Source organism: Neomonachus schauinslandi, chromosome 2, assembly GCF_002201575.2.
Source record: "Neomonachus schauinslandi chromosome 2, ASM220157v2, whole genome shotgun sequence".
Taxonomy (NCBI): Eukaryota; Metazoa; Chordata; class Mammalia; order Carnivora; family Phocidae; genus Neomonachus; species Neomonachus schauinslandi.
Window position 1 is genome coordinate 151293557 of NC_058404.1, and position 13428 is coordinate 151306984.

General features: G+C 32.4%; 1 protein-coding gene across 1 annotated transcript in view; it reads left to right on the top strand.

Moving 5' to 3' along the window:
• The window catches only part of EPHA5 (EPH receptor A5), a 347186-nt gene that overhangs the window by 291613 nt on the left and 42145 nt on the right, over positions 1-13428 (top strand). The window contains 2 exon segments of the mRNA XM_021702245.1: positions 3164-3229; positions 13060-13127. Coding sequence (XP_021557920.1) covers positions 3164-3229; positions 13060-13127 — 134 coding nt within the window.

The window sequence follows — 13428 nt, forward strand, 5'->3', positions numbered from 1 at the left end:
AAGAGCATGTATACCATCTGATGCTGAGGTGTTACTGTGACAGCATCCTCAGAGTTTATTTTAAAAGATTTATTTGGGAGGTTACTCTCACACTTTCGATAGTCCTAGTAAAGGAACTTCAGTTTTAATCTTCTTAATAATGCATAGAATGCTGGGATCGCTACTAAATCCTCAGAAAAAAATATTTTATGGAATTGATTCTTCAAAAAATTACATTGACCCTTCTGTATTTATATGAGTCGGTCTGAATATAATCAGCTATTTAGCTATATTATAAATGGAAATACTTGGTATGATAATATTATATGGATCATGAAAAAAACAATTCCTCTGAGATAGTAAGAATCTAGTCCATCACTTTGATTATGATATTACTAAGACTAAGCCTCCACTTTTCTCCCAAAATGTGTGATATGCCAGATCCTGATCTAAGTGAATATATATATTCTCTCACTTCATTTTCACAAAACTGTCGAGATAGGATCTGTTATTATTCCTATTTTATAGCTGTCAACTGAATTACAAAGAGATTAACTAATTTACCCAAGCTAATTTATTTGTGCCATCTTAAAACAAGTCAGACACTCTCAGTGCAAAATCTAAAGCAATGACTCATAACAATATAGAAGTACAAGTGCTTGATTTTACATGATTTCATATTTTTGATTAAAGTTTATTAAAACTTTAAATTAAAATTCTAGTGATAGGTAAGGTGATTTAAGTTCTTCCAGACTAAAATTTGTGGATTGAGCGTTACAGTGAATAGCATGTGTATGTGTGTGTGTGTGTGTGTGTGTGTGTGTACTAAGTTGTAGGACAGAAACCTTATTATAAATTTTCAAATTAGGACGACTGAAACAATATTTTTAGGATCATTAGTGTGGCTTTTGTCTCAGGACACTGGCTGAATATTAAATCCTGTTAGGTAATGGCAAGCCTGCCTAAACACAGCTCTACGTGAGGTTATAAACTGTGTATAGTTTACAACTAGAAGTATGTTTGTACTTTATTAGGAGATCTCATCATCCTTTGTTTTTTTAATCATTAAAAAGTAATCAGATACTTTTGTCAACAATTATTATTAATTATTTATTGAGTTGGAACTGTGCTGTTTGAAATTAACACATATATGCAAACTTTCCACATTAATAACTATCAGTAAAATGAGATAATTGTGCCATAGTTAATACCAATTACAGTAAAACGCTGACTACTTATGGATGCCATTCATTTTGTTTAAGCTGTGAAGAAAAAGAAAAGATCAAAGAACATCCTATTCTTAGGGAACTAATAGTCTAAGAAAAGAGGAAGGCAAATGTTCTTTAAGGGCAGATAGTAAATGTTTTAGGGCCCTACATTGTCTGTCATAACTACTCAACTGTGTCATAACAGCGCTAAACAAGCCACACACAAGTAATGAGTATGGCTGTGTTCCAACAATACCCTATTTACAAAAATAAGTGGTAGGCTAGATTTGGTCCAAGGACTGTAGTTGGGCAACCCCTAATCTGAGTGCTGATACAAACAGAAACAGGAAAGTTTATTTATATAAGAGATCAGTACGTGTTTAAGACATTAAGGAAATAAATATAATTATAAAGAAATATAGTAAGATCTGCCAAAGTATTTCACAGATGTTTTAACTACTCTTTAAGTATTTTAATATTTTGATATACCTACATTATCTCTACAGTGAAATAATTTTAAGGCATATTTAAAAGATTGTATTTATTTATTTGAGAGAGAGAGAGAGAGTTGAGAGGAGCACAAGAAGCGGGGGAAGCAGGCAGAGGGAGGGAGAAGCAGGCTCCCTGGACGTGGGGCTAGATCCCAGGACCCTGGGATCATGACCTGAGCCGAAGGCAGACACTCAACCAACTGAGCCACCCAGGCACTCCTTAAAAATAGATTATAATAAATAGTCAAATAGGAAATAAATGTCACAGTGGCCGTTTATATTTACTAGGATTCCACTTTAGTGACAGTCAAATTCCCAGATAAGTAGTCCTAAAAATTAAAACATCATCAGTTAAAAAAAAATATATATATATATTCTCTCTCTATATATATATTGAATATTCCCTACTTTTCCTTTGAAAAAGACCCTTTGGAATTTTTGGAATTCGATTTGGAAATACTTGTCTACGTTTGTTAGCATTTCCAAATTTGTGGTATGTTTATATTACACTTTCCTCTCCTTATTTGTTATAAAATAGAGTCGATACATTTCAAATAATTACAGTTCAAAATAGACAGATTTTAGACAAAACCCTAGGCCTGCTGGTTTATGTATCATTGCTGAGCTCATTTTGCAGTTCTCTTGAAATCACTAGAAGCAATATTCATAAAATATACTAGCAAGTGAATGCATTGAAGCACTAAATAACTTCTATGTTATATTCTGCCATCAGTTTATGTGGTTTCTAATGATAAAGTGCATTTTAGTAAGCAATTTACTTGGTATTTTCTGGATTTTTTATGAATATGTGGAAAATTTGAAAGAATCCTAAGTGTTGTAATATCCAGAAAAGTGCATGTATTGTATATAGCTTGCTTTTTAAATATAATAGCCCTACAAATATATATTTGGAGATGCATTTTTTAAGTCTGAATACATAAATTTAAATTGGTAGTTTTCCATTGGTGATTGGAGAAGTCATGTAAGCATAACATTTTCAATAGTTTGTGATAAATAATGCCATGGCACTGGTATACGAAATCAGTGGGTCAAATTAGCAGGACATTGTTCTCCCTCCTAATTTGTAGGCTCTATGCAAACATGTATTTAAAGAACAATTTAGCACGTCTTCTGAATATAAATTTTGCAGGAATTTCCGAGGAAAGATATATTTAAATGGGCTTACATCTTTATTTGTATGTCTATATTAATTGCATAATCAAATGCATTGGCTCATTCTATTTCCTACTGAATAAACATTTTAAGTAAAATAAAGATAACTATTTAATATAGCTCTGTATTTCTTAAGTCCATAAAATGCTTTTTAATTTGAAAGGCATTGTGGAAGAAATTTAATTGTAATGCATTTAGGGATTTTGCTTTTGAAAAGCAAAACAGACACCTGTCTAAATTCATAGTGTCTTTATGCTATATTGAGGGAGTGGGATGTCTTCCTTATCTTGGGCTCTCTTGTTTGCTTTTCAGTTGCTGCGAGTGTGGCTGTGGAAGGGCTTCTTCCCTGTGCGCTGTTGCCCATCCAAGCCTAATATGGTTAGTGTTCCCCTCCCGCTTTCACTCCTATGTAATGTCCCACCTATATGTATTATCGTCAGCATTCCTTTTTTATTTTTCTCCATTTGTGTACATTTTAACAGTTAGTGCACCAGTTGTGCCTAAAAGAAGAGTAGGTTGAAACTGATTTCCAAAGGGGAATCTGAACAAGTCATTGGATAACGGATAATTTCAAATAAAATATACACATAGCACATCATCCTTATGTCAAGCATTCATACTTCTCTTCCAGAGCTTTTACTGTGGTCCTGATTTAAACCAGAAGTTGTACGATTGGAGCATCTGTTTTACATTTAACATGTTGCTGTGTTTGTTGTTCCATTAAGATTAAAATCATATCATATATGGAAGTGGAATGCTAATTCTTGCTGAAATCCTGCTTCAAGGTGAAATCACCATTTCTCTCTCCCAGAACCATGGAATGACCATAACTTAACTGGGATCTTCTATTTTTTTGTAATCATTGTGTATACATGTGGCATTGGAGAATAGAACCACATGTAATTTTAAATGGTTTATTTAATATTTTAAGTTTGAATTATAGTCCAGATGTTAGATATTAAAAGTGGTATTTCTAACTTGATACTAGTGAAGTAAAAAATATGCACATTTTGGGGATCAGTGTCCAAATGCAATAGTCTTAATTACTTAGAAATGCAAATCCTAAATATATATCTGGGTTATAGCTATAAAGCTCTAGGCTAGGAGGAAAGACCAAAGACCTCTATCTACAGATTTAGAGGGACTCCTACACAATAATGAGCTATCTTGTAAAAAGTGAAATAATCTAGATAATTTCTGCCCAGATTAAAGAGTCTAAATCCCTGCACAATTGTATTGAGCTGTGATCTGTAGTCAAAATTTGCCAGGAAGAGAGATTCTGAAATGCATTTTAGAGAAGTATAGGGTTTCCTTGGGGTACTTTAAATTGTAACTTGCATTCTCTAGGTGTAAATTTTTGTTGATTAAAAAAACTGCTGTGAATATGTGCGCACACATGTGTGCATGTGAGAAATGGTGGAATGGATACCAGTGATCTTATGAGAATGAGAGAAAGTAACAAGCAGATTGATAGAACTCAGAGATCTTTTTTTCAGTCTTTTGAAATTTTTATACTTGAAAAAAGTTTGAAGTTAATATGGAAGCACAGATCTGTTTTACATGATTTAACTTGCTCTGAGAATTCTTTTATGAGCATGGGGTTTTGGTGACAAACCAAAAGAACCTGAAATCTGGCAATGGCTAAAGAATAACATAAATAGTTTTACATTGTGATTTTTTTTTTTACATTGTGATTTTTTTTTAACCACTCTACGAAAAGCTAAAAACAAACAAACAAAAATAGTTGCTGAACTGTTCACGCTACTGAGTCTTGAGTATAGTTGTTTTAAGAGATATATCATCACTGATGTAGAATAAGCAGAATTTACGTCTTGGCAAAAAAGATCGACATCCAGGCCTACCTTGAAGTAAATCTCAAATATAAACTTAACGAGAGTGTAAAAATTTATGAAGACATGACTTAGAAAGTATTGGCAAAAACAATCTTTAGCTAGATTTTAAATGCTTGATTTTAAAAATAGTATCTTTTATATGCAAATAATGCATCAGGGAACACTACGTCAAAAACTAACGAGGTACTGTATGGTGACTAACATAACATAATAAAAAATAAATAAATAAAATAAAATAAAAACAGTATCTTTTTCCATTATACAGTTGGTTCCAGGGAGTTTAGGAAATAAATAAAAGAGGAAAAGTGGAAAGGCAGAATTCTTCCTTCACAAAGAACACATCAGAAAACCTGATAACAGAAACGTTTTTCTAATATTTTTATTCAAATAACATTAGTAATTGTGGAGGCAGTGAGTGTATTTGTGTGTGTGTGTGCATATGTGCACACACACACACACTGAATGAATGAATGAATGAATGAATGAATGAATGAATGATTTAACCACAAATGTGGTTAGATGCCTAATAAAATGCTAACAGTTTTCGTGGAAAAATTTATGGAAGATCCAAAATTTCTTTAATTCATTCTTAGTAAAACAAAACAAAATAAAGCAGAAGAAAGAAATTTTAATTGATTTTACATAAACTGTAAGAGAGTTATCTAAAATTATTACTGAGAAAGAATGGAAGCTTAAGATGTTTTTATTGTTATGTTTTCTGAAATTCTGTCTCGTAATGGAATGTCAAGTCACTATGAGGTTTCAGTTAAAAATACTATCTGTTTAGATTAAAGCATTGATGGAAAACAACGTTTTATAGTGGAAATTAAGGGCTGAGAAGAATAATTTTCCTAGTACAGTCAGTACTGAAATACTGAAAATATTGAAATACTGAAAAATCTTGACCTGAAATCTTGTCATCTAATTTCATGCATATTCATATCAGTATGAGTCAATTACCACAAAAATATTTTCCAATGGAACATTCTATCATCAGCATTTGTGAACAGACATATTTACAATTATAGAGCAAAGGTTGTTAGACATTTTGAGATTTTAAAATCTCATTATTTTTCATTTCTAGAAAGACCATTCATGTATGGTTGGCTTTGACCTTAATGTAATGCAATGCATTACATTACAATGTAATTAAAATTGCCCACTGTAAATATACTGGCTTTTAAAAGTACCTTGACATACCTTGTGGAAATCTCAGAGTCTGAAAAGCATAATCTTAAAACCACTGATTGAGATCTTTGATCCTGCAGTTCAACTATATTTAAGCTTCTTCAATTCTCCAGAGTTGTGAGTTTTGCTGTGTTATGTCTCTCCCCAGAAAACCATGCTCCATTCTTTCTCAAGTGTATGGTGTACCATTTATAAGATGACATTTGTAATTAGATGTTGCCACCTTTGATCTCAAATTATTTTTCATCACTCTAGTTGCCCACTTTGTGTGGAAACTGTACAGTTATATATAATGTTAATATTTCAAATATTCTTTCTTCTTTGACTTCAATCTATCCAATAATAGAAAATATTTCTGTAATATTTATGAATGAAACCTAGAGGCCTAGATTTTAGGTAGCCAAGTTTGCCTACATTTTTAGCAGAGGTATTTTTTATTGGCGATCTTTGACTTTATGCCATCATAACTGTCTTGAGATTCTAATTATTATTTCACTTCTCAAAAGAAATCTATTTTTATAAATATCCAGTGTTGAATGGATTGTTTTTTAATGTAAATAAAACATTAATGTGTGTAATTTCTAAAAACATTTATCTCTTAATATTCATTTGTGTTTATGTTTACAAAAACCAAAATATGTTTCTCACATAATATTTATTATAAGTCCATCTGAAAGATCCCATGGTCCCCAAATAGCTTTTTCTTGTATTTCTTAAATTCAAACATATGTCAGACTATTTTCTTCATTCATTAATTTTCATGCTTTTCAAGTGTTTTCTTATCACTTGCTACTTTTTCTGAAGTGTTCAAGTGGCAAAGGAAATAGAGTTCTATATTCTGAAAACAGAGGTATTAAATGTTCATTTACCTATCCTGTGACTTTTAGGAAATCAACCTCACTTTTTAGAGATTTTTAAAAATATTATTAATCAGAGATATGAGGGAAAAACTCTAGCTTCTGTCATAATGCAGAGGTTAAGAACAAAACCAAAACAACTTTCTCTGACCAAAAAGATCACAATTATATTGAAACATTATCTTGGGCCACCTGGGTGGCCCAGGCAGTTAAGCATCTGACTCTTGATTTCAGCTTGGGTCTTGATCTTAGGTCTTGATTTCAGGGTCCTGAGTTCAAGCCCCACATTGGGCTCCATTCTGGGTGTGGAGCCTACTTAAAAATCAAAAACAAAAACAAACAAAAAACCATTATCTTAATGTTTCAATGAACTGTTTTTCTTTTTCTATATTAAGTGAACATTTCTTAAAATTTGAAGTGAGCAAATTTTTATTTCTACATATATACAACAGAGATTATTTCATTCATCTTCACATTTCTGCCAGGTAGGTATGTGGAAGTACTATTCCATTTTATAGAGTTAAGAGAGAGACATAGAATATAAAATTATCCCTTATAATTCTAGACCCCCATTTAAAGTGCTCATAGTAGGCAGATGTAAGGATTGCCTACAATATATAGAGAATATATTAAATTCCAATTGAAGGCTTGCTATGTAAAATACAACAATGAACTGCTCCCAAATCCCTTTTTATAATACTTGTGGAACCTCAAGTAGGAGATATTATAGAAGATATTAAGTGGACCTACTCTAATGGAGAAATCCAATAGTCATATTCACAAAATAGTTTAAAAATTAATAGGATATTACCTACTCTTGCATTAGAACAAAATTTATTGAAAACAGGGAGATGGTCTTCACATGTCATACTTTACGAAATGTGTTTTTATATCAAAATTCTAAGTCAATTAAAATTTAACTCAATGTTGAAAAGTCTACAATTCATCTTTGAGTATTTGGAAGTGTTTAAGTCTTCCTATTGCTAATTCTAAAATGATCTGAAGAGTTCATTAATGAAAAACTTACCAATTCATATGTACTATACTATTTTGGAAGCTGTTATTTCAAAGGTATTCTTTTTTTCTTTGTCTTTTAGAATATGGACATTAAAAATGGTATGTAAGACATAAAATAAGAAATAAGTTAGTGTCTCATATTCCCTTTAATCATAGAGTGGTTAGTATCCTGACAGAATGTGAGATGGGAAATTTGCAAGCTATGCCTTCATTTTGTGTGGTATAATCACTCCATTCCCATATCCCAAAGAAAGTGTGATTTTCAACATGAATATATTTCTCTTGAGAAGTATGCTTGAGAATTTTCAGTAAACAATAATAGATCATTTTTTGTAGAACTTAAACCTATCTATGAGGAACTCAAAAATCATAGTACCCTAGAATATGAATGAGGAATATATGAATGAGAGTCAAGGTCCTGCAAACAATACGGCCTAAATATCCATAATCTCATTTCACTACATTTTTCACTCACATTCTTATTGAAGAATATCATCCTATAAAACAAAACTTAATCTATTTCCAGTATTCATTAGATATATTAATAAGCTTGTGTTCATATGCTTCTTTATTTTATGAGGCTGAATTAGCTAAGCTTTCATTAAAACTACTTTTGTTTAATTGGAGAGAATCCTGAAGTGAAAAAGTCAAACTATTTCCTCAGAAGCTGTAACTTATGCTTTTTAAGATGCTAGCAATAAAATTTTTTTTTAAAGATTTTGTTTATTTATTTGAGAGAGAAAGAATGAGACAGAGAGAGCATGAGAGGGAGGAGGGTCAGAGGGAGAAGCAGACTCCCCGCTGAGCGGGGAGCCCGATGCGGGACTCGATCCCGGGACTCCAGGATCATGACCTGAGCCGAAGGCGGTCGCCCAACCAACTGAGCCACCCAGGCGCCCGCAATAAAATTCTTAAACAAATTATGCAGTGGTTGAGGTCATTATTATGCAAGAATATGGGAGTGTGCACATTTGGAGAAGTGTGCTTTTTAAAGAGGTTTAAATTACAAGAAGATTTTATTTCCCGTAAGTAAAACGTAATCGACTCTGCTGCTATTTGTTGCCTTTTGAATATTTTTTCTTTTTGCTTTAAAATATAGGTAAGGCATTTCTTCATCAATCTGGAAAATAGAGAGGCAACATAGAAGTGTCTATTTCTGACCTAGGGACTGCATCTGCTCACTCTTTCAAAGAAATTGAAATGCAGAACTATTTCTTCTCCCATCATTGCACCCCTCCCCACCTTACATAGAATTCAGTGGGAAATAAAAAGGTTTTTTTTTTTTTTCCAGTGTTTTTCTGTAGGCTAAAGAAATGGAAAACTCTGATTCTCTGGAAGCTGTAATTGAACAAGGATTTACAGTCTCCTTTGGCTATTGCTTTCACTCATCTTTCCTCATTGACCATAAGGGTGCCATTTAGTAAATTACTAATTTTATGCATTGCTTGGTCCTCTGGAGGGCTTGACATTCATACTCTAATTTATTATCAAATTCTTAATTTACATCCAAGAATTAAATTACTCATTGGCACATCCATCCATACATAAAGATAATTGTTTACTCTTTCATGTATTATGGAAATTTCAAATATACAAATTTAGATGTTATGATTGAGGCTAAGTTTTTAAGATCAGAATTAGTATCATCAAGGACGCGTTACCCAAATTCTTAGGACAAGTATGGGAGAAAATAGACTGGTTTCTAAATAACCTATTAAAGTCATTATTATATTTACGTATTAAGTGTCTCTCTGGGACTTTTTAATAAATATTAATTAATGAATATGAATTCCGCCTACATTTAATATGATTTCTCATGCCCACCTCTACTACTAAACAGTAAGACAGCATTGTTTTCTAGAACATAAGTATAAATGACAAGAAGTTGATTCCCTTAATTACAAGCACTCCAGATATTTTTAGTACAATGATATCAAAGCTCATTAAAATTGTGATATGGAGCCAAATGAAGAAACTGTTTCTTTTCCATTCAGGAAAAAAAAAAAAATTGGTTCCAGAAGGTAGGAGGCATAATTTACGTACAGAATGGTGTATTTATTGACTGTTTGTCTGATGGGTTAAAATTATGCATCTGGAGCAGGTACAGAAGATGATACTGAATGAACAGGCATCCTGCAATGCTTTGCTAGCGAGGCTGAACCACTGCTCAAGGGCCAGTCTCTGTCGGCTGCACTTTTACTTGCTGTATCTTGTTGAGGCTTGTTTTAATGATGCTTTGGGGGCTTCCAGAACTTAATTTTATATGTTAATGTGACATACAGCCGTATATGTCATAGAGCTCCAGAGATGCCCATAGTCAAAAATATCTCCTTTCTATTGCCCTCCTGACTCTCACCTTAGGTATTAAAATGTTAACCAGTCCTCACCAAGGTATTCCCAGATGACTTTTTAGATGAGATCCAAAGTTTTATTTCCATTTTCATATGAGGAATTTGCATGCAATTTAAAAATCCATGAGGCTTATTTAATAATAAAGACTATCTGAAGTACAAGTTTGAAAGCTTTTTTTTTTTTTTTTTTTTCTTTTGGAGGTAGGAGAGCTGTAGAATGGATGTTTGTTTTCTAAAGTAAACTGCAAAAACTTGTATACTTTTCAGGTCTCTTTAGAATTCTTCTAACAAAGGTTTTTTGTTGGTATTATTTAAATAACAGAAATCTCAGGATGATTTCACACAATTGTAGTTAGAACATTGATTTTAAAAAGTATCAATAGCTTCTCTCTAGAGACACATGCATTAAAGATTGAAAGGATAATGTAATATCTAGAAAAATTATGAACAGTGCATTAAAATAACTTAAATGTCAGGCCAAACATAATTTCAGTATGATTTTATGTATTTGTTTTTTTTCTCTCCATTTCACCGCAGTGATTTGATTCAAGATGCCTTAAGGACTCTTGGATGGCAAATGCCACTAAGTGTTATGAATAAAATTTGAAAAGCCACCAAATCCCCATTGTGTATTTTTCCTCACCCAAGAATAACATGCCTATTAAGTATATTATTTCAAATTTACTCAAATTTCACTTAGCTGTCTTTTACTAATAAACTGCCAGTTCGTTAATGTGATAAAACAAAGATAATTGTATTTTTCTTTCAAAAATGACACAAAGATAGGTTGTGTTATCTACTTTGTATAACATATATGTAATTATACACTAGGAAATGATATAGAATAAAATAGGTTTCATTTATATATCAAAATATACACATATTTAAGAAAGATCATAGAATATGTAAACAAGGAATAGTCATCATTTGTATGTGTTGGTTGGACACTTCATTTACATCACATAGTAGTTTTAAACCGACTTTGTAATGAAAATATTTTGTCAATCTGTCATTTTGGCTGTATTTTCTTTATGCAGAAATCAATGGAAATTTTGTTTTTAATAAACTTAATTTTGTTATGAGACCTTATGAATAGTAAATTCACTTCCTTAGAATTTCACTAAAAATAATTTAAATGTTTTCATCTGAGTCGGTTGTTTTAATGTTTTATCATGTACCTCATCAACTTAGTATTCATCAACTCTCCAAATACTTGTCATTGTGTAGATGCAATCAAAATATCATTCACTCGTTCATTTATTCATTCATCAATGTGACAAATATTTTTGTTGCCAACTCTGAGACAGGCACTAGGTCACTGCAGAAATTTAGGGGTAAATGCTAGTTGCTGCCATTTACAAAACTGACAAACAGTAAGAGATCCAGAAGACATACAAAATGATTATGTTGCATTAAAATGAGAGTCACAATGTGAGAGGAGTACAGAAAACTACTAGGTTCAGATGGGAAAAGATTGCAGGAAGTTGGGGTATCAGGAAAAAAAAAACATGAAGAAGGCAAAAATTGAACTAGACTTTGATAATTGAAAATTGTTAGGAAGAAAATCCTAGGTGTGGGAACCAGCATGTATAAATGTGTGGAAGCATGGAGAAATATCTTTAGGACCTGAAGATCATCCAGTATCCGTGAAGATTAATAGAGATAGTGTAGGAAATATGTATTAGGGCTATGTTTAGAAATCTTTATCTTATTATTTTATTGAAGACTTTGCAGGAGACAACACAGTAGAAAAGTACCTTATTTACAGTAATTTGGCTACAGCCATGTCTAGTAGAGTTTAGGAAAATAGTTACAGAATGCAGGAACATCAGTTCAGAGGCACTTATAGCAATCCAAATGAAAAATAACAAAGCCTTAATTGAAGAAGCAGTAGAGCTAATGAAAAACTAGAGATGAATTTTAAGACTTTTATGTTATACAATGCTTGGGATTTGGCCACTAATTTGTTGTGAAGTACACAAGACAAAGGCTTTGTACGCAAAGGGGCCAAGGCCTTGCCAGGGTTGTTAACAGGAAAAGAAGTCAACAGATCAAGACTGAAAGTAAAGAGAAATATACTGATTGGTTTTTCACATCTATTTTGTTTGTATGCCAGTGGAATATCCCTATAAAATAAATCTATGAGGAACAAGAGTAGAACTGTCAAAAGAATTAAAGCAGAATAGAAGTATTAATTAAATTGATGGAAATGAATGGATTGACAGTAGAGAACCGGAGAAGTTCACATAAATGAAGAGAGGAGCAAGAAGCATCACAAAAGGAGTAGTTAGGGATTTCAGTCCATCATGAATAATTAAAGACTAAGATAAAGTCATGGGGTCACTATGTCATTAGTGAACCTCCAAGGACAGATTTTTTCAGTAACAAGAGCAGGTTGCAAGGACTTTGAAATTAGTAAGTAGTTAAGTAAAACAGGAGAGAATAAGTTTTTGGGAGTGGAGCTGAACTTGAATTTGGTAGTGATCTAAGTGGATTGAGTGGAGAAAGATCCTGAAACCAGAGCGGTGGAGGGGGAAGATGATAGAGTAAGACACTGAAAGGAGGACACTATTGAATCAGAGAGATATTTTGGGCAATACATTCTGTAAAAAGGCTTCTGAGGTGGCAAAAAAAAAAAAATGAAAGAAAGGAAACAGAAAAGTTCTAGAGTGTGGTGTATGGTGGAGAGAAGTTTTTTTTGTTTGTTTGTTTGTTTTTTTAATGGATTTGGATGGCTTCTGACTTCTCAGTGAAATCTGGGCAAGACTGAGAGATACTGGTGGCGGAAATATGATTCATCCAAAAGAAGGATTGATGTTTTCTCATGCTACTAGTGTGAAAATCAGTTAGGGCTGCAATCATTTCAATTGCATTTCATGCATCTGGGCTTCATGTGATTCAACGCTTGGAGATGTGGCTAATTGTAGCTTACTCTGTTCCAGGAGGTGTGGTTACAGCAAAGCAAAACAGGATCCAGAAGAGGAAAAGATGCATTTTCATAATGGGCACAGTAAGCAAATTGTAAAAAATCAAGAGAAAACAAAATAGAGGAGATTTTATTATTATTTTTGTTTATTTTCAGACAAGGAGATTTGTAATAACTGACCAAAATATTGTGTTTAAAAGTTTAAAAAGAATGTAAGTGTTCTGTTACGTTCCTGTAAAGCATACGGGCTAAAGGGCATTGCTGCCTGACTCTAGACAACAGCTAGATGGTTTATTCAATTTTTTAAAGAACACCTTTATTATAGTTATTAAAAAAAAAAAACCTTTTCAATCATTATAAAAAGCTGTTACATTTCAAACCAAAT